Source organism: Psittacula echo (genome assembly GCF_963264785.1).
Source record: "Psittacula echo genome assembly, chromosome: 6".
Lineage (NCBI taxonomy): Eukaryota > Metazoa > Chordata > Aves > Psittaciformes > Psittacidae > Psittacula > Psittacula echo.
This window is the reverse complement of record NC_137743.1, coordinates 62,540,798-62,565,834: the sequence shown is the minus strand read 5'-3', so window position 1 is coordinate 62,565,834 and position 25,037 is coordinate 62,540,798. Positions and strand designations below refer to the sequence as shown.

The following is a 25,037-nucleotide window of genomic DNA, read 5'->3' as shown; positions in this document are numbered from 1 at the left end:
CCTGGTAAGGCTTTACTGAAGAGTTATGGGTTAATTTTTGGATCTGAATGAAAAAGTTCACCAAGATGGAACTTCTTGAAATATAAGCCTGTATACTTCAAATGCAGGATGATCCCAAAATAAAGCAATATTTTCATAAGAACTTTTCTTAGCAGCACTTTTTCAGAATTGTGCAGATTTACTTCTCTTTGCCCTGCACCTCAGAAATCCCAAAATAACCCTGTGGGACACGCACCAGATTCAAAGTGGATGAAGAAACTTCATTTCTGAGGTTCGTTGTCAGAAGGGTCACCAGTTGAGATGATTTGATTGTGCCTGTGCTGAAATAAGACAGGGAAATTAAGCCAGCAGGTCACTCACCCGCAAAGAAGCAGTAAGGAAGAGGAGAACAGAAGTACTTGTGAAAGGACCTAACAGTGGCGAGGGTAGGGGAAGAACTGCAAGTGTACTATGTCACTGGACCCAATTAGAAACTTTATAGATGAGATTATTTTAGATAAGCATATATACATTTTTATGCAGCCCCAAATTCCATGGTTTTCACAACATCTATCACATATCAAATTTTAAATGCATGCTAGTTGTAATACACAATTTTACTATTCATTGTTCCTCCATTAAATCCAAATTTTCATTCAAAATTTTAGGCTTCATTGTTCCTAGAATACTACAATGAAGTCAGAAATTATTCATTAACTAAAAAAAGGGGTTTCAGCTGCAATCAGGAATTTTGGAATATGTAAAAAATAGTTTATTTTTAAAGCACATGAATACAAACCAGAAATAATAGCTTTAGTAACTCTTTCAGGTACATAAAATGGAGAAACAAGGTCCGGGAAGCTTATGTCAGGGGCCCGTGTTTTCTCAGTATTTCTAACTGAAAAGGAGAAACCATTGGATTTTCAGCACATGGCATTAAAAAAGGTGCAGAATTCAGCATCTGTTCTCCACGTGACTCTAGATCATGGGATGATTTAGAATAAGGAATCTATTAAAAAAAAAAAGCAAACAAACAAACAAAAAAAGCTCATGAAGGCGGCAGCTAAGAAGAGTACAGGCCTTCACAATCTTGAGGCCACATAAAATCTTTACAACTCAAACTGCCCTCAGATACTCAAGAACTTGGTCTCTCAAGTGAAATGCATCTACACAAGCACATTTTAGAAGATTTTGTATTCTCAACTTTTACTAATGCTTTACCAGAAAAGTGGTCAGGTAGCCTCCTCTATAAGCCCACAGTTTCTGAAACTTACAGACCAATTTGAGCCTGTATTGTTCCTGTAATGAAATAAAAGTCCAATATACCTTAAGGAGTAAAGGAGAGCATTAGCACACAATTAAAATTATGACTACCACTAACAGTAAATGAGATATCCATTAAAGACACAAATCATTTCATATCATCATCACAGGATTACCTTATAAAAAGGAGCAGCCAAAAACAATTTGCTTTCTCCTCTTGCCTACCCTTATGAAAATATGAACATCTATAAAGGACAAAACAGATCCACATCTGCAATTGCTATGAAAGAGAGCTTATTTCAAATGTACATCCTTTATGGCCATAACAGAATCAAATATTAAACAACAATAAATTCAGCCATTATTTTTATATAAAACTTCAATGCTGTTACAAAAGCTAAAGTCAGTATTAGTAGCCAAATCTGTTAAATTTCTCAAGATTAATATGGGGAAAATGGAGAATTTCACATTGAGGTGGTGGGTTATATCGTAGCTTAATTTATAATTTCCAGGCATATAAGGCAAGCATAGACAGACCATATGTCTTTTCTTGGCCTTTAAATGCTCCTATTTTCCACTAGACTTGCCTTTTTCTCCATCTATTGGCAGCCATACCATTTGCTATTCAGGTGATTGGCTGTAATGAGCCAACTCCTGTTTCCATATGAATAACCACTTTTTTCCCCAATTACTTAAGCTGCCAGCAAGTCACTGGTGTCATGTTCTTTGATGCAAATCTGATTGTCAATAGAGAACAGGACTACATAAAGAGAAAATTTATGATGATACCCTTAGCTTAATATTTTTCATAAATGCTACTCAGTTTAGCTTCCAGGGAACATGGGGAAGGCAGCAACGGTCCACAGTAAGAAGTAAGAATATCTTTAATTGGCTTTGTGCTCCACATGCCCTTGTAATCAGCCTTCCCATATGGTAGTCTGAAATAAATTTATCAATCTCCATTTATGTATTTATGTCACTTTAAAAGGGCCATTTTAGTCAATATCAAAATCTATAAAAATTTCACATTTAATTTTAAAATTGTATTTTAAAAGTTAAAGCACTAAATACATAGTTTGATATTTACAATTATTGGAAGTAAGCAGACACACAGAAAAACATGGGGAGCGGGGAAGCTTCTGAGGCCAATGAGCACCAATTATTAACAATATGAGAACTAAATATATAATTTTAACTCACTTTTTTGAAAGGTCACTTTTTATTAATCTTTTTTAAATGGGCTTGGATATTTTTCACTTAAAGGGAAACAGCTTACATTTTGCAAGCCAAGGGACCTTCTATTTGGAATCCACCAGGACAAATGTGATCATAGGGTAAGGGGCAGATTCCTTCCTGGTGCTGGCAGGCATGATTGCAAACACCACATCTAACAGTAAATAGCTACAGAGCAAAATTCTTTTCCATCAAAAAATTGCCATATTAAAATTCCAATGCAAAACAATAAAAGCAACATTACCCAGTGTTCAAGGCCTAGTCTATTTACTACCTACCTTCAAACCTGTGCCACCTCAGGAAGCCTCTCCAGAACTCTATGAAGTAGATTTTCCACGTGTTGCCCACTTTTTCCAGGTGATTCCAATTAAACACCATTTCAAACCCCTGAGTAATTTCTTGACCACCTGCTTCTGCAATATAGATACCAGCAGACAACCTAAAGAGAAAGACATTATAAGTACCTATTAGAAACTGCTGTTGGCGCTACAAAACTCAGGTTCAGTTCTACATGTTCCCAGGTGTTCTCAATTGGGACTTCACCCATGAGCTAACTGGCTCCTGTAGGAACATCTTTTATAACAGCAAGTGTCCTAAACAGCTAGTGCTGTTTTGCTGAAAGGCTTTCTGGACTGGGATTTTGTTATCATTAAAAACACAATAATAGATTATTGTTTACATAAGAGTGACAGCACTTTTCACAAAGCTGAGACAAAACAAGAAGCCAGCAAAGGGAAGAGAAAAGAAAAATTATTTCTTTAAGTCTGATAAGAATTACATCATCTTTGATTTACAAACAGGAAAGGTCCTGTCTAATCTCTGTAAGGGAGGAAGAGAAAATGGCTGCTGAACCTGAAATTCATTAGTGAAATGCATGTAATATCTAAATGAAACACAACAGTAATGCTAAAAGCAGTGTGCCTAATTAACCTGCAAAAATGCAAATATATTTTTAAGTTTAATGTTGCTGTTTAATAACAACCTGGTTTTATTATCATTAATAATAATAAAATCTGGTTTTAAATGCACACATAAAATCAGAGCAGCTCACAGGTTTCTCTGATTAGTCCGGATGAGTAATGGATCTGACTGTGTGCTAAGCAGGGTTTTCTCCCATGCTGAAATAGCACATAAATAAAAACAAATTAGTATTGTAATTCATTAACTTTAATACAGGAGTAACTACAATTTGTACAATAATTTTATACATTTTTTTCACCAATGCATTTTAAAAGGTGTTTTAAGATCATTGGCCATTATAAAGTATATACTCAACAAAATGCTGCCACAAACGCTAAAGGAGCATTGCTGATCAGGTACCAGGTCAAAGGCATTTAGACCCTGCAAGGAACAAATAAATGCCCGATTGGTTTTCCAGAAGTTAAGGTACCTGCCTGCTCTTTGGTTGCCTAAATGCTTTCAGATCTCTTAAAAAAATACTAATGGACTGATATAAGGCACGGACTAGCTGGAGCCTACATTTGAAATCTGCTCTCAAACCTCATTTGCAGATTGGCCAGATGGTAATTAGTGTGGAGGTGTTCTCCAAGCAGACTTGCTTTCAGGGCAGAGTTTTTTACATTTTATTGGGATTGGGGGAGGAGAAGAGGAAGTCTTCCCCCCCCCCCCCCCGGTTAACATTAGTAACAGCCAGGAAAGGGTGAATAAAAGCTGGGCTACAACAGAATATTCTCTAGTTTGTTATATTTAAGAAAGTGGTTGCAATTTAATCCAGGGAGACCAATAAACAGAAGACTAAAATAAAAAGGCAGAAGGCTGCAGTGTCAAAGTGCTGTTAAAGTACATGAGAAAAGCAATCCACTTGGGGTTCATTGTAACACTTCTAATAATGAGCTTCCCATATTTAGACACAAGAGATAGCAAATTCAAACCCCCTGGAAAGGATACAGTGCAGTTATACAACAACATAGCAAACTGCATTTGTTTTGTTATTGCTACCTATGCACCCTATGGTTTCTTTAGGGAAGATGAGATGATATCTTTATATAGTCTGAAATCTCTTTTCGACACCACTAACATACCAAAATGCTTCCCAAAAGGTAAAAGACCTCCAACTTGGTGCTAAGCTTGATCTTAAGCATCACTAAAAAAATAATATGTTTTGTTACTGCATTTCTCTCTGAGAGGTTTTCAAAATCCTTCCAGTCAGTACATGAGATAGGATACATATTGTCGGGGATAAGTTGTTAAAGTGAATTTGAAATGTGCTTCTCAAAATATCGTTTACACATTTACCAGATGGTAAAATAAACATGTAAATTGTTATCGTGTATACACCAACTTTATACTACAATTTTACCCACTGTAGAAATGGTGTAAAAATGTTGAATATAGTGTTACTTGTTCATTTAATAGTTTATTAACATTTTAAATACATTTGGAGAATAGGTTAACTTTCAAAGAAAAAAATATTACTTACAAAATCATCATTTTAAGCCATTCATCAGGCCAAATTAACCTACTTGCTTCCACATTTATCATTTATCTCATCAATAATATGATTAGCATAATTATAGTTGGTTTCTAAGCATTTGCCTATGCGTAGATTTTATACATGTTTAGTGGAATAGATTTTAAAAGATAAATTTAAGTTAGACAAAGGGTTAAAAAAAGTAATCTTAAAGAAGTATAGTTAAAGTATGTATCTTAGTTAAAGTAGCTGCTATTAGACCAACAGGTCACTTTGCCTCTGGAATTTGCTCTTTCATGAGCCACCTTACACGTTCAGAAATATGAGGGCATGAACACTTGATTTATGACAGAAGGTGTGTGCTAATGAACCCCTATATCCGAAGAAGAGCCTAATGCATGCACTATTTAGCAATATGCAGGAATTAAAGTCCTCCAGGTCAAAGAGTAATCCTTGTCCTTTTCTAATATAAAAGGTCCCATGCATGTAGTCGCTTGTTAATGACCCTGGTTGGAAGACAATAGGTGAAGGATATTGATGGAAGACTGTTGCTTGTACTACCTATGACTGGTCTCTCCTTTTGCAGATCTGTTTCTACCAACCCAATACACCAGTTACACTGTGTGAAAGGACTTTCTTTCCCACCTTTCCGACTATGCTAGCTCCTTTTTTAAAAAAAGCACTTCATTATTTTACTGTCTTAGATTTAGGAATTTTCCTCATCTATGAGGACATATATTCACTTGGCATATTTTGTCTCATGCACCCAGCAGAATCTGAGCTAATTACTCCTTAAAAGTGAGCATATCAACTAGTCTTTAAAATATCCAAGGACTTTTTTGGTCAATCCACAACAGGGGCTTGGATTCTCACCTGAGTTTTGTCTGATTTTTTTTTTTTTTTCAGAGGCTTTTCATAGCATGTAAATTCAATCTCATGTCAGCCATTAAGCTCCTGTTTACTGTTACATTGTGGCTTTACTACTACTTGCCCTTGAATTGTTCTTGAATGTAATAGCACAGAGTTGACTTAAGAGATAAGTGAACTTCATTAGTGAATTCTGGAGGAGCTCGCACATCCAACAAATATCCTGTATTAGTAGGTGCCACAACATAAAAAATTCCTAACCAAAATTATTTTTAAAGAATGCCCACCCACCCAACCACCCCATACAGGGAGCTAGCGCAAAAGTAACAGATAATAAGCTTTAACAAACCTGTCTGTTTTCTGTGACTGAAACTATGGAAGCTTGTGATTTAAGATTCAGAAGTCCTGCTGAAAAACAAAGTCCCAAAAGCTGCTCTACATTGAGTGCTTGATCAGGGCTCCAGCAGAATCTTCTAGGAGAAGATGAAAAACAAACTGATTTGCATGTGAGCATTTTTTAAACCCCACTTGGAATTTGCTGCTTTACCAACCTACCTTGTGGATTACACTCTGCAGCTGAAGTATTTTTCAAAAAGACACCGAAATATTTGATGACATTGAAGAGATTGCAATAGGCTTTCATATGTGATTAAATAATAATATAACTTCATTATATACCTCTGAAATCTCTGGAAAGGGCTGGTTTAGAAACCATTAGGCAGAGACATGAATTCAAACTTTATTGTTTCAATAAAGAAACTATTTATTATTTCTTTGTTATTTAAAGAAATAACCCAAGTGGGATAGCGGGAAGATTGACTATACAGACAGGAGGTGTTTCACAGCCCATGTACAATTACCAGTATCCCTCTATATATGAACCAAGAAAAATGTGGGGAAGTTTGAACATCTGACTAACAAAATCCCTAGTGCATTCGAGTCATGTCTTAGCTTTGGCATAGAAACATGTACTATAGATGTACTATAGACTAACACACCAAACACAAGGGAAAACTGATGAAGAAAGCATTGTCTTCAGAGCCTGAGCCACAGAGCACCAAACACCTCTGCCAACTAACTTTGAAGCAGAGCCTGAGCCAACACTTCTATAAAGGCAGGGTGAGCACTGGAAACTTGTAGCATATGCTGCTATTTACATAACTAATTGTAGAATGCACAGTCAAAAAACAGCCTCTAGCTTTAGCATGTATGTGCAAAATAATTGATTTTATTATGTACAGAAAATTAGAAACTGTCAGAAACAAAGCCACTAGTAACAGCCGCAAGGAAGGATTTAGAAGATGCATCTCCTAGATTGCGGAGGCCAGTCTTCACACAGTTGTGTGGTGTACAGCCAAAATATAAATCCCAACAAGATTCAGTGACAGCTGATACCCTAATCCAACCTCTCAGTAAAACTGACATACACACACCATAGTCCAATGATGAAGACTCTCAAGGAAAATATTCCCAGTCTCAGACAAGCTGTGGTTTGTCATTGCAGACACTGTAATACGAGATGAAATTTTGCAACGGGTATTGTAAATACAATAATAATAATCTAATCTTACATGAAAAAAAAGGAAGAAAAATATGATGCCATAGAATAAAAGCACTAGCCAAGTTGCTCCTAAATCTCTGATGAAATACAGGAGGACACCAAGATGTGTGGAAAAATATAGAAGATGGACTAAAGCTCCATTATACTGTCTACTTTTCTGTGGAAAAAAACAAACCAAACAATCTAATAAAATGCATAAACCTTAGGATTTCTCAGGCAAAACAGTGTGTTTGTGTAACCCAGAAAAAGTGCTTATAGGTTCTAGAATGTTCTCCTATTATTCAGAAATAATATTATTTGAGACATAATATTATTGGCTAGACATGACATACTTATTCTTGCAATTACAGAATAGACTGGAAACTGCTACAAGCTTAAATATTTTTTATAAAAGGATAAATTTCAAGCAGGTTATTTTAAGATATCCTCTTGCCAGTAGTCTTTTGGAAAATGGTGTTTGAATTAAATAAATATATATATATATATAAAGCTATAAGAATCAAACTTAGATCAGCAAAGGCTCCATAGGTTGCAATGAAACACCCATAAAACCAGTTCACCTGTTACATTCTTCTTAAGAAAAAATCAGAAACAGACACCCTGGTTATGCAACTACAAATGCTAAAAATATTTACATTCTTGATTCTTATGAAATGTGTCATGTCAAACGCTTTATACAAGTTAAACCCTTTACAATCACAAGAAACTGTATGCAAATGTAAATTACAGAGTTTGGGTATAAAAGAGAGCAGCCTTCCATCAATCTCCTCTTCTTTGCTAATCCTGAGCAGGGCTTTCCTTGTTTAAGCATCCTCCACAGAAGGAGTTAAAGGAAAGAGCACTCGTCTACATGCTCAAGCTCTAAACAGAACTAGCCATGAGGTGCCAGTGCAGAGCCCCTCCACCCACCAGTAAGGAAAAGGATGGAGAAGAGCAAGGCAGAGGCTGGAGCTCATGAAAAGCTTTGGAGATCTACCAGGGGAAGAGACCAGAGGCTACTTAGCGACTACTGGTGCATTCGCAGCAGGTTGGAGCTCTGCTGCTTTGTCTCCCAGGAATAAAGCAATGCATGCATTATCCAAAACAACTCTCTGAGGGCAAGTTTTGGGTTATAGATAACCCAATCTCATACCTACTTGCCCATGAAAGAGATCGCAAGCTTCCTGCTGCCCTGCCCTTGCACCCTTGCACCCACCAGCCTGGCAGCTTTTCCCATTCAATAGCACCATCACCATCTAAAGTGACTTATGCGAGCTGAACTGACAGCATAACAACCCTTGTGAAAAGGGTTGGGTACACAGAACTACACTTAAAATCTCCTAGATCCTTACCCTGAGGCAGCTGTAGATATCAAGTAAAAATTAAATATAATCACTGTTTAGCACAGTGTGTATTCAGCACAGGCATCACCCCTGTCCTTCTAAAGCTGGGAAATGTGACCACAGTGACAGATCTGCATTTTAATTACCAAGGGGAAAAAAACATCCCAAACCCCAGAGCAGATAACACTGCTGAAGAAAAATAGACATAGGCCCTGATCCTGCAAAGACTTATGTGCACGTGTACACTAAGCTTTACACTGTCACAGGACAATTAGTTGTGTTGTTTCTGCAGTTATAACATGTCTGGAAAATAAGCATATACTGCTAATAGACTACCATGGAGTTTGGCCTTTTAGGTTACATCTGTCTGAATGGTGTACAGGGAAATATATTCCTGAAGCAATCTTTTATCCACATGTGTTTAATGTAAACTTTAATGTTCATTTTTAAAAGGCCATTTTTAATTTCTGTTGTTACACTTCATGTTACTTTAGCTTATGTCTACTTATATAAATGAATCGGTTTGTGATTAAAAAAACTTTGTAATTTTCATCTATCTCAATGATTAGAAAGATGTTACAAGTACATGGAAACAAAATGGAAACAGAAATCTTTAAAAATACAATACTGGATGTTAACATCACAGGGGTTTTGTGGCATTTAACCTAAAGGAAAAAAAGTAGAGCTAGACCAGATAAGTCTGCAAAGAACATGAAAGAGATTTGGGCATTACAGAATCCCAGACATATACAAGAAGGACTAAAAATATCTGATTAATTTTTTTCCATTCAACTTCTGAACATTTCTTTTATAATAAAAGAATAGAGTTGGCCTAAATATTACCCCTAAAAAAGGACAAATTCTTGTAAAACACATACCAAGCAAACTGGTTTTGATTTAATTATGAAGAAAACTAAAGCATCGAAATCAACCTTGACAATAAGCAAAAATGACACTTCAACTCTTTTTATAATATGAACAGACAGAAATGAAAATGCAAGTACAGTAAGATATCAGTTGATGTTTTTATAATTATTTTAACACAGGAGAAACAAATGTGCATATCAAATTGATACTTGGCCCTCTTCATTCCATCAAACAGCACCTGCTTTGGCTAGAGGAAGCTATCAGATGATACAAATCTGTATTGAACCACTGAAGCCAATGAAATGACATAATTGTACACCAATAGAGGATTTAATCCACACTATTCTGATACCAAATCTGCAAAAAATACTACTGCTCAATGAATATCTGAAATAAATGCTTGATAATGTGCCCAAGAATCAGACTGTAAGAAGTGTGGAAATCCCTTAGAACCACCAGACTGTAGATTTCTCGGTGCGATTTTAATCATTTCTAAACACAGGCAACTAAACCACTCACGGATTTTGAAAAATGCTACTACCCCTCATCACTTATGCACGATGTTTTCCATAGGAAATTCAGGAACAGTCAATAAAAAGGAAAACCTTTTACCTGTTATTCAATACCTCACATCTAATCCAAGTGAAATGCTCTCTTCTCCTAATGCAAGGGTAAACTGAGCTACCGGAAGAGAGCTTACACCAAGCTTAAAGTAATGCCTGTGTACAAAACCATCAAGCTTTAGAAATATAGTGGTAAGGCAGTGGCAACACAGGGAAAGGGAAGGTGCTTTAAGGGTTTGCTGAAAGGGGACATAGCATGGGGAGCAGTTATTTCTCTGTGTTATTGAACCACAGATCTGATTTGGTAAAATGTAGGCACCAACCACAGAACAAAAGGCAAGACAGGAGGCGTTGCTGCCAGGCCCTCGGAAGGGAGCCTCGGATGATAGAGGGTGAGCCCCAACTTTCCCAGGGCCAGAGAGCAGCCACCAAATTTTCAGTGTCTCCTGCAGGAAGTCTATGGAAGACGGAGATGTGACAGTTCAGCTGTAGTTGACTCCAGATAAATAATGCCTCCCTTTCAGCAAACATTTCCATAAAGGTAAATAAGCTGTAACCAGGGTGCTGATCCACCACCAAAAGCATTTGTTAGCTTACATTTCTGATTTCAGTTTAATTCCTGGTGGGTGGGTGTCTCCTTCTAAACTAGGAGACAACTTTCAGCAACCTGAAATTTCTCTCAACTGAAAATATTGGTGTTGCCCTCACACCCTTCAGTACCAGACCAGTATTATCCGCTGCTGCTGCTTCTTCTAAAGCAGTCAATGTGCAACTAAATATAATTCAAGGAAGAAGCCTGCGTAGAAAAACTCATATCATAGCACGGCCCATACAAATTAAATTGCGACTTTTAGAAAGTTTAAATTATGTGTTAGCGCCGTCAGTAACACCACCACCACCACCAAAAAAAAAAAAAAAAAAAAAAAAAATTCCAAAAACAAGCAAACAAAAAATATATTACAAATGATTGAAGTGTGAGCTCGTATGACGCGCTTTGGTAACCCATCAATGCAGTGTTTCTACTATATTAAAAAATCAAATTATTAAGTGTATTCTAAATCAGTCAGTCACTTCAAGGTACATGACTATCACAATTATTGAAAAAGGCCTTGATCCTGAAAACATTTATGTCTGTGAATTTTTAGACAAGTGAATAGTCTTTGTAGGACTGACCTCTTGCTTTACGTTGTTCACACATATGAACTTGCATGCACGATCAGAGACTAAGACAGGAATACACATTTACAAGCTATCAGCATTTTACCTAAAATGTCTCTTAAAACAGATTCAAAGTCATTACCAGCTGTTTCTTATTTAAAGCTTGAGAAATAAATGCTTGTTAATATCAGTGTAACAGTAGAGGTAGTTTATACACGGAAGTAACGTGCCTGAAGTTTTCATCCAGTCAGTCTTCAGTTTGGAAAAATAAAAAATAAAAAATAAAATTGACCTAAAATGTCAGCTGAAGACCAACAAGATCATTTGTACTCATATCAGCCCTTTAGCATTAGAAACACTGCAGCTATGAGAAACTGCAGTGATAGCATGAATAAAACATCACAGATTTTATTGTGTAATATATTTTATAAGGCCAAAAGTTACATCTAATCAGCAACAGCAGCCTTGGATCTTTATGAATTAATGATTATTCTACATCTGTAAGAAGGAAAATATTACACATGCTCCAAAATTCAAGAGTTATATATTTGTGTATATGTATTTCAACCCATATATATTTTTTCCAGCCATACATATTTGAACAAATGGGCAGCTTTCGAGTAATCACACTCTGAAATAAGCAGTGCTTTTGTTTGTGCATTCCCAGATTAATGTGCACTCTGATAAATGCATGAAATGTTATCACTAAGCCTTGCAGATCTCTGGACCCACCACAAATATACTACATCTATTTAGCTGGAAATAACAGAGTACTGAATACAAACAGTCTGCTCCCTTCTAACTACTTATCACTCTGCTATTTCAATTCTTTTTCTTTGCCTTTGCCCCTGTGTCTCAGCAAGTGACACATTCCCCACTGGAGATCGCATTCATGACGAGTTCTAATACTCAGAAGAAAAAGTTGTGTCCATTCTGCACAGAAACAGTACCTGGAAATCATACTTCCATGCAAAATCCTTTTTTCTGCTTTTCCCAATACACACACATTCTTTTTTTGTATCATGGTGATTTTAAAATTGTCCTATGCAATTTAAACAAGATTTCCAAAAACAGTAACCTTTTGCAGGGATAAATCAGAGCATTTCCAGTTGACAAAGTAATTTGCGAGGGACACACAAAGCACCTGAAAAGACAGACTGCGAAGAAAACCATTTTAACTATAGCAACAGCACTCGCTGCATAATGTTATAAGGAAAATTATGCAGTTAGGTCTCTTATCAGACTTATGAAAATTCAGATTTATGCCAGTTTGGGGGGTGGGGTGGGGAGAGAGGAAATCATTGTTCACCACATCTCCCTTGAGCACTACCTAGGGGAGGGGAGTGATGACCAGACAGCGAAAATTAAGAAGAACATGTCCCACCTTACGCCTATTCTGCCAATCTGTCACGGTTGTTCTTCTAGCTCCATAGGTTTACATGATTTTTTTTCCCTATTTTTTTTTTCTTTTTGCTGACAAGTAATACAAGACAGATTCTTGCCTTCTTAGGATCTTGCAATCTAGTTTAGACATAGCACGTCAAATGGTGATGAAAGAAGGTTAGGGTGGGTTTGAAAAGATGAGGATTCCAACAGTAAACGATGCAGAGACATCAGTTTGGTAATGTACACATGTTTTGCATGATTCATTGGACCAAAATGGCCAAAGGAACTTAAAAAGCTGTCAAAGGCATCTTTACCTCTGACCTACCTAGTCATCCATCTGCTTCCTCATACTGTCAATCAAAACCCTCCCATCCTTATCACTATTCTATTACACACATTTTCCACAACCATTTCTCCTCCAGCTCTTAAAAAATATCTTAGCAAACATTTCAATCAGTCATTAAAAACCTTGTTAAAATATGCAATGTGTCATCAAATATGCATAGCATACTCGTGCAAAATCTGCGGAGCGTAAATCACTGTATTACATTTGCTATAGTATTAATGTAAAACGTGGTAGAAAGTATTACCGGTAAGAACTTGGAATTACTTGCTACACATCGGAGCTTGATTTCATGTTATATCAAATAAAGCAAAGAAAGAGCAATGGAATAGATTATTTTACACAATCATTAAATTAAAAGCCTGTTCAGCATGCCTAGAATAATTGTACAAATTATACTTCATGTAAAATTCATGCAATTAGTTGCTGGTCTAACAAATTCATACAGGGGGTTTTGCTTTGACTAAACCAAGAACACCACAAGGCTATCATCATTTCCACGCACCGCGTCAAACCCTGCATGTTCGATTCCAGGTGAACGCAAACATTTGAATGTGTCAGCAAACATGTGGTCATCAGACACACAGGTGCACCTCTGATAATCATCTGAAAAATTAGAATAGTAATAAAGTGACCTACCGATAGGAAATAGCCTTTTTTACTTCTGCAGCCCTTATCTCTTCCAGTGTCTCGCAGAAATAGTTACGGAATTACCCTGTCGAAATAGTTACGGAATAACATCAACCACTCACACACAGGAGAGGATTTTGTTCAGACCTGTCACACGTTACGTATTTATTCCAGACCCGCTGGGTAACCCCCGCAGAACACGACCCAGCAAAACCACTTCAGACCAGGGCTACCCGCAGTGACCGCTCGCCGCTTCAGTGGGCTCTCCTCGGGAATGTTGTCGGGTCTCGGTCTGCTCCCTTGGCCCTCCCGGGGGGTAATTCAGGGGGACGGGCAGCGGCGGAGGGTGGCGGGGGGAAGGAAACGTGAGGACGGGTTTTGCTGGCCGAAAGCGGGAAGGAGGGCCGAGAACGTTTAATTTCCTATAGCCTCTCAGCCCCGGGAGGGAGCCAGGCCAGCCCCTCGCCTCGCCACTGCGGGGGCAGCCGGGTCCGCGAGAGGCGGAGAGTTGTGGGCGATGAGAGGGGAGACGCGGGCGGTGCCACGGCCCAGACTCGCCGCTCGGGGAGAGGCGGCTGGAAAGGGCTCGCACTCCCACAGCCCCAGCTGCCCGCGCTTCTAGGGGGGCCCTCTCCCCCTCGGCGGCCTGGTCTGCCCTTCCCGGGGAAAGCGGCCCTCTCCGGGCGGAGGGGTCCCTCCGCTCGAGGGCCAAGTGGCCCTCGGCCCCCACCGCCGCCTCGGGGACAGCACCGTTAGCCCGGCGGCAGCCTCAGGGCAGGTACTGGTCCGAAGCCCGTCGCTGCCGTCGCCACAGGCCCGCTGCAGCCGGCGGAGGAGCTGGGGCCACAGGGACGCCCCTCAGGTCGAACCCCGCACCTTGTGGAGGAGACAGAGGGAATAATGAAGCGAAGCTCCTCAGATCCCCCGTGTCAACACCGCCACAAGACAAAACCCCTGTGGCGGCTCCTCACCCGCGCTTACCTCTCTGACGGATCAAGACTAAAACTGGCCTTTTTACCCCAAACATCTCCGCACCCCGAGCCATGCAGGTGCCGGGGGATGACACCTCTACTAAAGCCTATGGGTACGTGTTTTTTAAAGGAGGAGAGCGTCCCTCGAAGGTCGGCAGAGAAGGAGGTGGTGCCACGGAAGTTTCTCTGCCGCTCCTCCGTTCCGCGCCCCCAGAGGGCCCGGCCTGGCCCTTCGCTGCGTCCCCATCCCGGGAGGGCTGCGAGCAGGCACCGCTGCGCCTCTCGGCTCTGCTCCGCCAACAGGGCGGCTTCTCCGCAGCAGGGAACCTGTGCCGCCTGCAAAGTGCTGTCAGGGGGTTTAAGAGTCAAAGACAGGAGTAATTACAAACATCTAAAACCCGAAGGGGTTTCATCTCCCGATGTCTCCAACTGCAAACCTCCATACTTGGCCATGCTTGGCAATAAACTCTCCCCTATATCTCCTTTTCAACCCCCCTAAAAAAAAAAAGAGGCGAAGCTGGGCAAGGGGCAGCTAGGGCAGAACTGGAGTCTCCCAACTTGGGACGTGCAGAACGGCAAAGTGCTCTCCGACACGGCGTGAACGTTTTGCCAGGTTTATTTTACTTGTTATACACAGACGATACAAACGGGCAAAAACCGAAACATTTCTCAATGGAGCATGTACTGGTATAAATTATTCAGTTCCACAGACGTAACAGAACAAATATAAAAATCACAACATTCGATTTACAGAAGAGTCAAAAATATACACACGTTTATGACCCTGAATTTCTATTAGGAAATTTCCCCGTCGAGTGTAATCTAAACTGAATATTTAGCCTGATGCATATTTCAGTTTGTAATCGTATTTTTTTTCCTCTATATAAAAATGCGTTAATTGTGTAGATTTGCTACTCAAAATTCGAAGACTTACTATTCTGCTTCGCCGGGGGGAGAGACCTGGAGGGATATTAGTTCTCCTTCATGAGATTGGTAACAGGTTTACAGGAAAGATCGCTCTTACTTTTGATGTGCATTTGATTCCCCAGGAAGTCAGATCTCGGTTAGCTACTTTATGAAAAAGTCAATTCCAAAACTAAATGCAGTAAAATATACAACTCACAATTCATCTTCACTGGACTACACTATGGTTACCAACAATTCAGTCGTCTATATCTTTTTTTTTTCTTTTTTTTTTTTTTTTTTAAGATTATTCATTACAAAGATTTACAGCAATATAAAGAAAGAGGGGAAAACTGCAAAGAAATTTGAAAAGAGTTTGTCAGCATATTTGGCACCTGCAGGGACCAGTAATGGATTTGGCACTTGGGGGCGGGGGGGAGGGGGAGGAGGAATACCACAAAAATAATAATATTGCTGATGTCGAGCTATTCCTTTTAAAGAAAAATACAGAGGCATTTAATTTTGCTTTTGGAAGGCGTCATGCTACTTTAATAGACTTTCCTACGAGACGTATTTCTGTTCTTTTGAAGGGAAAGCTGAGCTATTCTTTAGCTGTGTTAGCCCAGGGCAAGGTGTAATTATTTCATGCGAGGAATTGCAGAGAAAGTGAGAAACCCATTACTCGCTGCCGCAGCTACGGGCCGCTCTGCATTTCCAGAGGCATTTAGAAAGAGTGTTTACCGGGGGGGGGGGGGGGGGGGCGGCTGTGAGGAGGGGACAAGGGGAGAAGCAAAGGTGGGAGAAATTTAAACAGGATCTAAGTTTTGTGACTTAACGATGAAAACTAAAAGAAAATCCAAACAAATAAGAAAGCAACAGAACCAAAGAAAAGTAGTCGGTTACAATAAATTAAGTACTATGTACAGGCATTTCACAGGCTCTTTTCCCCCACTATTACTGTTATCCCCTAGTATCCATCCGTGGTAAAAGGAAGGAAGCGCTGTACTGTTTGAGAGTCTAAGCATCCTACTTATCAGTGGGTTTCGGAGCAGCGGTGCCCCCCGCGCCCCCGGGCCGGGCGGGGAGCGGGGCGGGGGGACGGCGGCAGCCGCGGCCCTGCCTCCCTGCCTGCCTGCGGGCCGGGCCGGGGGTACGGATGGGCAGCTAGGGGCGGGGGTCAGTGCGCTAACGCGGAGGAGTTATTGTGCAAAAGGACGGCGGGGCCGGGAGCCGCGCCTAGCTGTGCGAGTAGAAGCCGTAGTAGCCGATGTCCTTGGCGCAGGTCTTTTCGCAGTCCCGCTGAGTGAGTACCTCGCTCTTGAGGGGCGAGGAGCTCTCGGACACCGGGGTGTCCGAGGGGGAGATCCGTCTCCTTTTGGCCTGCTCGTAAATCCCAGAATCGGTGGAGTCGATGGACTTAATGGACGACGGCGTCTCGATCCAGCTGGAGTCGGACAAATCTTTGGGCTTGGAGTCCTCGGCTCCCGGCAAGGGGGACCGCTCTGGGGCCAGGCTCTCCGCCTCCTCCCCCAGGTAGGGATTCCCGGCCGCCATGCGCGCCGCCGCCGCGCTGTTAGGCCAGCAGGAGAGCACGGAGCCCGACTTGCTGCAGTACTGCGGGGGGCTGCGGGCCCCCCAGCCCGAAGGGTCAGCGTAGTAGCCCAGCGGTCGGCCGGCGCAGCCGGCAGCCTGCAGCGGCAGCGCCTTGACGCCGGCGGCCGCGTAGGAAAGCAGCGTGGCCGCGTTGCCGGCGAAGTCGGTGGCCGTGTCGTAGGCGGAGGCGGCGAAGTCGAGGCGGTTGTTGGCGGGCGCGACGAACCAGCGCTGCGGTGAGGGGGCCCCCGGGTCCTCGGCTTGCTGTGGGGAGAGCAGCCCGTTGGTGTGGGGCACGCTGCGGTCGGCGCCGGGCCCCGGGCCGGCTCCTGCCCCGGGGTGGAAGCGGGACTTGGCGTAGTTACTCACGAACTGGTCCTGGAGGAAGGAGCCGGCCATGGCGTAGCGGGCCCCGGGCACAATTTGAGAGCGGGGCGAGTCGTTGGGGGAAGGTGTCAGCCGGTCCATGTCGCAGCCCGTGTAGATCCTGCCCAAGAGAAGGGGAGAGAGCTGGGTGTCCGCCGCAGCCCGCAGCCCTCCTCGGCGCTGCAGCCGGACTGCTGCAGCCCTCTGGGAGAGACGGGAACGGACCGAATGGGCCGGCGGCCGCCCCAGCGCGCTGCTGTGCTGACCGCGGCCTGCGCTCAGCTCCGGCCTCGGCCTGCGGCGCTGGGACCGCCGACAGCCTTAATGGGGAAGGGGCAGGGAAGGCAGGGAGAGGGCACTTTTTGGGACCGATTGGCCATTCATTAACGGGAGCGAGATCTCTTGCTCTTGCCCTAAACCGGCATGAGACCGGCGTGAAAACCCGGGCCGTGGCACATTGACCACTCCCGCCATACACGCACCAACAGCGTGAAAGGCAGCCTACGGAATTCTATCGGCTGTTTATCACTTATTATTGGGAGTCACAGACGAACCATCAACATTATACCGAGTTTAAATTAAGCTAATCTTTAAACACCTACTTGAAGGAAATGTAAAACCAGACACATCCAGTGTTCCCTGCGTGGCCTATATATAATTCTCCCATGCTGGGCTGTAATTTGCGATTATAAAAACTTTAATGGATGAATAACTACTATCTGTATTTAATTCAGGCTAAAACTGTGCTTTAATTAACCCTCCACGCCTCCTGGAATTTCTTATCCAAAATAAACTTGGCCCTTAAACAAATTCAACGTGCTAGACAACATTGAAGCTTCCCCCTCCCCCCAGTCTCCTTTCAAGTGACTCCCTGTAAAGTTTTCTTTCCTATTAAAAAGAGAAAAGCAATGGCAGCTGGGGGTGAAGGCCACGCAGCCTTCCTAAAGGCCGCGCATCTTCCCTGCAGAGCTCGCAGGAGAGCGGCCAGGCCCTGCGGCCGCCCTTCATGACACGAACAGGGATCGAAGCCCCCCTCTCGCCACCGCCCGGGACCCCGACACAGCTGCAGCGACCCCCGCCCTTAGGGGACAGCGGCTGTATCACCAGCCTCTCCCAGGTGAGAGTCTGTTCTTGACTCCGGGCCCTCCTCACACTAGTTCCGGCAGGCCTCGGCATCGTTTCTACCCCTGGACTGAAATCCCGCTGCTGGGGGATGCTGGAGCGCCGACGGAGGTCAGGGAGCTTTAAGCAGGCGAGGAAGTTACGCGCAGGCTTAGGCACTCCGAGGGAGGCCGCTCCTCGCCGCAGCTGAGAGAGTCAAAATGAGGTTTCCGTCTCAAAGCCGGGGCTTGCAGAGGGGCAGGTGAGCTCCGAAGCCGCCCAGACCGGCTGCCCTGGCTCGCGCCCTCCGCCTGCCCGTCTGGGCAGATGGTGCAGGCGGGCGGCCCCAGGCCGGGTGTCCCGGCGAGGTGGGGAGTCGGGGTCTGGTGCCCCTCGAACCGCGTTCGGGGAGGCATCAGCCACAGGTCCCACAGGGACACGGCTCGGTGCGTCTGGCGGCTGGGCCTGAGCGGGGACAAACCGCGATCAAAAAAATTTCGGCGGCCTTAGCTCCACCCTGAACGGGAGGAGAGGAGGGGTAAAAAATATAAAATCCAACGCAAAGAAGAACAAAACAAGACGAAGCAACTTTCCTCCGGACACGGACTCTGCGGACCCCGGGATTAGCCAAACCCGGCGGGTTGCTCCAGGACTGAGCCCGGTTTTGCCCGGGTGCCCCTTTCGAAGCCTTTCCGTGCAGGTGAAACGGAAACTTGGTCAGAGTCGCAAAAATGCGTGCCAGGAAACACCAGCAACAAAACCGCCAAAGTGCAAAAGCGAGATGCGGGTGCGGACAGCACGGCCCCAGGCGTGGAGGTGAGCGCAGGCTGCGCGGAGCGCGGCCGCAAAAACAGCCTCTCCGCGGTCCTGCCAGGGCAGCCTGCGGGTGCCTCCCTCCCGGAGGGCTCTGGAAAAGCCCTGTACGACGCGTTTTCGGTGTGTAACGAAGCCAGCCCGCATCCCAAAGCTTTCCCCTGACGTGTGTGCAGCGGGAGAAGGGAAATAAAAGAAATCCTCTTTACTTACGTGTCATAATTGTCTCTGAAGCCTTTTGCGAAAGGATTGTGGTCTATTTTCAGCTGTGTGATCTAAGGAAAGAAATGACCAGAGTTGTGGAAGCCTGAAAAATATATCCCACTGCAGCCAACACATTTTTAAAGTCAAGCTTCACACTAGTCGGTAGAATTGACTTTAAAGCATGAAAAATAAAGATCTGGCATGCTTGTAGATATCAGGGTCTAATTTAAGATGTACTTTATTGAAATAAAGTACGATAAAAATTAATATTGAACCCCATGTTTTGAGATGTGTCAGTATTACTTCTGCATGGGTATGAATATATTTAAATCCAGAAATTAGGCAGACCGTACCGCAGAACGGTAGCTAAGACTTTACATTTGCATCGAGCAAAATAATTGAAGCGAGAATGTGGACTGAACATATGTCAGTTGAAAAAGGGGGCACCAGTCTGTAGCAAAGCCAGACCACTCCGAAGCGTAGCCAGCCATTAACGAGCTTTTAATTTGAGGAAGTTGCTCCGTCACCCCCGGCACAATCAATGAGGTTGTTAATTGATCTTTGCAGGCTTAAAGCTTAAGCTAACAGCTAACTGAGCTGTTTCCAACTGGAAGAGAAGCGCGGCAAATGAACGCCCAGCTCCGGGCGGAGCGGCACCACCTGTGCAGGGCACCCGAGGCAGGCGCGGGCGGCTTCGGCCGCGCTCGGCGCTCAGCAGCCGCGGTCAGGGCAGGGTGGCACAAAGGGGCAGATAGGGATCCCTATCTCCCGGCGCCGCAGACCCGAGGGGGAAGTGCCGCGGCCTCGGCGGGGTGAGCTGAAGGAAGCGCGGGAGACCGCGAGAGGAATAAACCCGGGAGCTCTTTACATCGGTGTTTTGATAGGCGGTGACCGCTATGAACTGCGTCTCAGGGAAGGTGAAGGTCTGCACTCTGCCCGGCTGGTTGGTATCCTCCGTCCCGTCTTCGTTCACCTCCACCACATGCAAGCGTGGCTGGTACTTGTGGAGGGACTGCAAAACCACCATCTGTCGGGCAGAGGAAAAGCAGGGAGGGGGCCGCGGGAAGAGGAGCAAATTAGAGCAAGAAGGATGGGGAGCGTGATGCCCGCGGGCAATGGGACCCCGCTGCCACCTCCCCGGGCCGCCTGCGGCTCCCCCCGGCCACGCCGGGCCCGCACGGGCGACGCGCTCAGGATCAGAGAGACCCGCGGCAAAATTAACGGGAGGACTCCCCCACCACCCCCTTTTACTGTCACCTAACTACACGATCTAAAGAAATACACGTCCTTTCCGTAACGGTAGGATTTTGCCTGAAGCAACAGAAATAAGCCTGGCACAGCTGCTGCGTCTTCCCCACTAACCTGCCCGTTGTTGTTTGATGCTCCTTTATTGTTTGTAAGTTTTAGTTTCCCAAAGGAGATTTCCTGGCGCATCCAGTGGGCTCCCGTGTTGGGGGAGTCGGGGTGCATGTACACCCGGTTTCCTAAGCAAAACAGCAAAATACAACCACATCACAGCTCTCGCGGACACCCCGGTTCTGCCACCGCAGCAGCACACGAGGTCGAAGGATCCCGTTAAGACAGCGGCATTTTACTGTCAAAACCCTGTTTATTTTTACCGAGGATTATACCAGCGTTTTCCGAACACCTATTACTTTCTCTTCCACCCTCCTTTTTTTTTTTTTTTTTTTTTTCCAAAGAATCATTGGCTCATTCGCGTTTAAGAAGTCGCCAGAGCCAGTCCACAAAGGCTTTAATTAATCATTCTCACCTACATATGTGTCGGGAAAAGTGTTAATTGGAGGAACTTGCCTTGTACATTGGTGTCCGCCTTGCCGCAAGGAACCCATTTGCCTCCTTGAAATCTCCAGTGGTTGGGATCCGCCAAAATTACATCCACAAAAATATTGTAGTGAGCCGTGGGGTCGAGACCAGAAATATTAAAACTTAGGAAAGGAAACATGCGCCTATAAAAAAGGAAAGGGAAAAATGAAATATAATAAAGGGAAGGAGGGAAGCAAGCCCCCGGCAGCGATAGGCACACGCGGCGGAGCCAGCCCGTTGTGTTTTATCCTCACGGCTCCTGGTAGCAACAAGGAGATAAAAATTAAAAGAAACTCCCTCCCCGAAACGTCGAGCTTCCAGCGGGGAAGGGATGAGGGCAGCGGGGACCCGGGGGAACGCTGCCCCGGCGGGGACCGGCACCGGTGCTGCCGGATCCCGGCGCCCGGCTCAGGGGCCCCAGCGGCGGCTGCGGGCGGGCGGGCGGCTCCCTCGGGGCGGCGAAGGCTCCGAGCGGCTCCCCCGGCGGAGCCGGCAGCTCAGCCCTGACCCCCGGCGAGGCGAGGGTCCGCGCGGTGGCTTACCTCCCCTGCTTCGTGATGATCATCTCCGTCTGGTGCCGATGAAATTTCAGCCAGAGTGGCCTGTTGCACAGGTAGACCTGAGCCTTGCCGGGAACCAGCCCCGGCTGGGTGGAGGAGAACTGGTAGAAAGGTGCCCCTTGATAGGAATGGCCATACTGCTGGGGGTACGGGTAGCCCGCCGTGGGGTAGCCTTGTGGAGAAGAGTTGGACAGGAGGCTGTTGTAAGCTCCGTTGGTGATCACAGGATGGTGAGCCATGTAGCGGCTGGGGCTGGCGATGGAGAAGGCTGGGTGAGCAGGTCCATGCTGGCTGGGGTAAGGGAACATGGTACTAGGAGCAGAGGCAGCAGACTGGGGCTGGCTGGACTGAGAGAGCAGATAGCGATCTGCAGCAGATCCATCGAAACTGTGACGAAGCTCAGAGACCCCGTCCAAGACGGGAGAGAGTTTATTTCTCTGGACGTCCCCTGGTGTGTCCTTGGAGTCAGGAAAATTGTCTGTATCTGACTGATTCGTCATCCCCCTGGTAATTTTTTTCAAAGGTGAACTTCTCTCCAGGTTGTCAGTGGTCGAGATAATGGGATGATCATGCAAGGCAAGCTCAGATCCGCCTGCATGTGGGTAACTGCTGCTCACATTGAGAAATTTCTTGGAGAGCATGATAGAGGGAGAAAGACAATGCTCCAGCTGCATAGCTCTAGCACCACAGTAATAACCCTTCAGTCCCTGGATCTGAAAGGGCTCCTTAGTATCAGAAGCTAGACATCCTGGGACCCTCGCTAGGCAGAAAGCAGCACTTCATCCACCAAATGCTTCCCAAACGTTTGATTTACTTTTTTTTTTTTTTTTTTTTTTTTTCCTTCCCTGGGAGAAGAGATTGGCCAATTGACACTATGCAGCAATCAGGAAAGACTCACTTTTGATCTTGCTGCTTGTGGAGAGGATGAAACGGCTTCTGCCATTGGTTAACCGCTGACAGTAATTTAATTAGATAGACATTAATTAGGATAATCACCTGGCTCCTGGTCGCGACGATCATGGCAAATTGAAGGAGATGATTTTATTGTGAGATAGAAGGAAGGGGGAAGGGAAGAATGTGTTTGCTGTAAGTGCTCATTATTATGTGACCTTTCCAGATTTTTAATTTTTTTTTCACTACGGCTGGAAAATAAATCCAAACCCCTGCGATTCCCCAAATGTGCGCTGGTGTCCCCTGCCTTTGTGTGCTAGGGAGGGGACGTGGGCCGGGGACTTCGGGGACGAGCGCGGGGGGAGCGCCTTGCCGGGCCGGGGGCCGCTGCCATCCGCTCACCTCCGCGAGCTGTCTCCCCTTCGGGGCCAGCCTCTCCCCCTCCCTTCCCATCCGTCCCTGCTTCGCGGGGGAAAATGCACCTCTGAAAGCGGCCACGTATCATCTCTTTTAAGTTCTGAAATAATCATAAGCCCCGCAAACGAAGTGCCCTAATGTATTTGCCGCGGTGTTTACGGTCTCTTTAGTATATGAATATTTTATCTGGGAGCCGTAATGCCAGAGATTATCAGCAAAGCAGGGTGGAAGGCATCCATCTACCCACTCGGCGCCCGGTTCCTCTCCCCTCGCTGCCTGCTCTCCCTCCGTGACTCAGCCCGCAGGCAGCGCCGGGCGGGAGCACTGCTTCTGCAGCACCGTTTGCGGTGAGCCATGAGCCGCCTCGCCCGCGGCTCTGCCGGCGGGACTAGGGCGGGACCGGAGGAACCCAAACCACAGCGGTGCTGCAGTATCAGCCGCCGGCCCCCTCTGCCTGGGGAGCCCTGCAAGAGCCGGCCTCTGGACCCGAGCCCTGGCTGCGCCCGCCCCGGACCCCGTTAGCGGGAGGGACCGGCCAGCGGGTCCGTTAGAGCCTCGGTGTAAGTGGAAGCAGAACCCTCCAAGACGTGAAGATGCACCTGAAGAGTTCAGGGGACTCGCTTGCCACCCCGCCTCTGCCACGCACCAGTCCCAGTTTCCATTCTAGGCACACTTGTGACTTCTTAAAAGCCTCGGTTTTTTGCCCGGGGAGGAGCTCTCCCGTTCCATTTTTCCTGGTATTTTCCCCTTTGCGGTTTGGACTTCAGGTATTTTGCAGACCACATCTCTTTCCATGTGACAGCAGCAGCCAGCTTCAAATTCCACCGGTAACGGAGCCTGGACCATTGCATAACAAACCCAAGACCAGTGTATAATCATCTGAAGCCAGGCTGAAACTTTGCACTCATATCCAGACAAGAAAAGAACCAGCACGACTTGTGATAACATGTATTTCAACACTCTGAAAGTCCACAGCTATTTATTTTTCCATTGCTTAGCCGTGAGCTAGTTTGATTATTTGGTATTTCATAGAAGCCAGCATACACACTCTCTGCAAGAAAATTACTCTAATAAAATAATTTTTGAGGCCAAAAGCAAGCAGTTCACCATTTTACTCACAGTTGGGTGGTACAGCACATGCAACTTTCCATGCTACACCTTCTCCTTTTGGTGCTAAATAATTTTATTAGTAGCAGATCTAACTGGTGGCTCTAGCACTTGTTTCACCAGTGTGCTTACCCTCCCCTTTCCTTGCTTGAAACCTATGGAAAGGTAATGGACTTTTATAGGCAGGATATGGGTTGAAACACAGATAAACCCTAGGAAACGCTGCCCTGAATTTCAGAGCTACACCCATATAGATGCAGAGCTGCAATGAATTCAGTGGTATACTGCCAATCACATGGAAGTGCTAATATATGCCAAAAATCTTCAGTGCACAACTCCTAAACTGGTATAATAGGGGGAAATGCCGTGGCAGGTGGTGTTATAGAATCGTCATAGAAAGAGGGAGAGAGGTTTGCTAATACAATATGCCCATCCTTCGTGATGACAGGTGATGAGGGGTCAAGCTGCTAATGAAGGTCTGCTCCTTTGCGGCTGGAGGCTCAGAAGGTGGCTGCTTGAAAACCTCTTTCTTCTTCCAAGATGGTATATGGACTGCTGCGTTTCAGGTTACTGCATGCACACATTCTTCCAAATCCTCTGTGTTGCTCCCAAAGCACTGGACAAAAATGAGGAGGGATGCCCCCAAAAACCCAGCCTTCTGATTATTCATGAAACATCTTAGCA

At 44.9% G+C, this 25,037-nt stretch overlaps 1 protein-coding gene across 1 annotated transcript; it reads right to left on the bottom strand.

The window, feature by feature from the left end:
- Positions 1 to 16,713: 16,713 nt before the first annotated feature.
- On the bottom strand, positions 16,714 to 23,178 carry TBR1 (T-box brain transcription factor 1; the record flags this gene model as incomplete). Its single annotated transcript, XM_080622188.1, has 6 exons — positions 21,921 to 23,178; positions 21,367 to 21,521; positions 20,917 to 21,038; positions 20,423 to 20,581; positions 19,564 to 19,625; positions 16,714 to 17,557 (listed from the first exon to the last, which is right to left on the bottom strand). Exons 1-6 carry the CDS (start codon positions 22,610 to 22,612, stop codon positions 16,714 to 16,716), a joined length of 2,034 nt encoding a protein of 677 aa, XP_080478314.1. The 5' UTR covers positions 22,613 to 23,178.
- Positions 23,179 to 25,037: the final 1,859 nt, after the last annotated feature.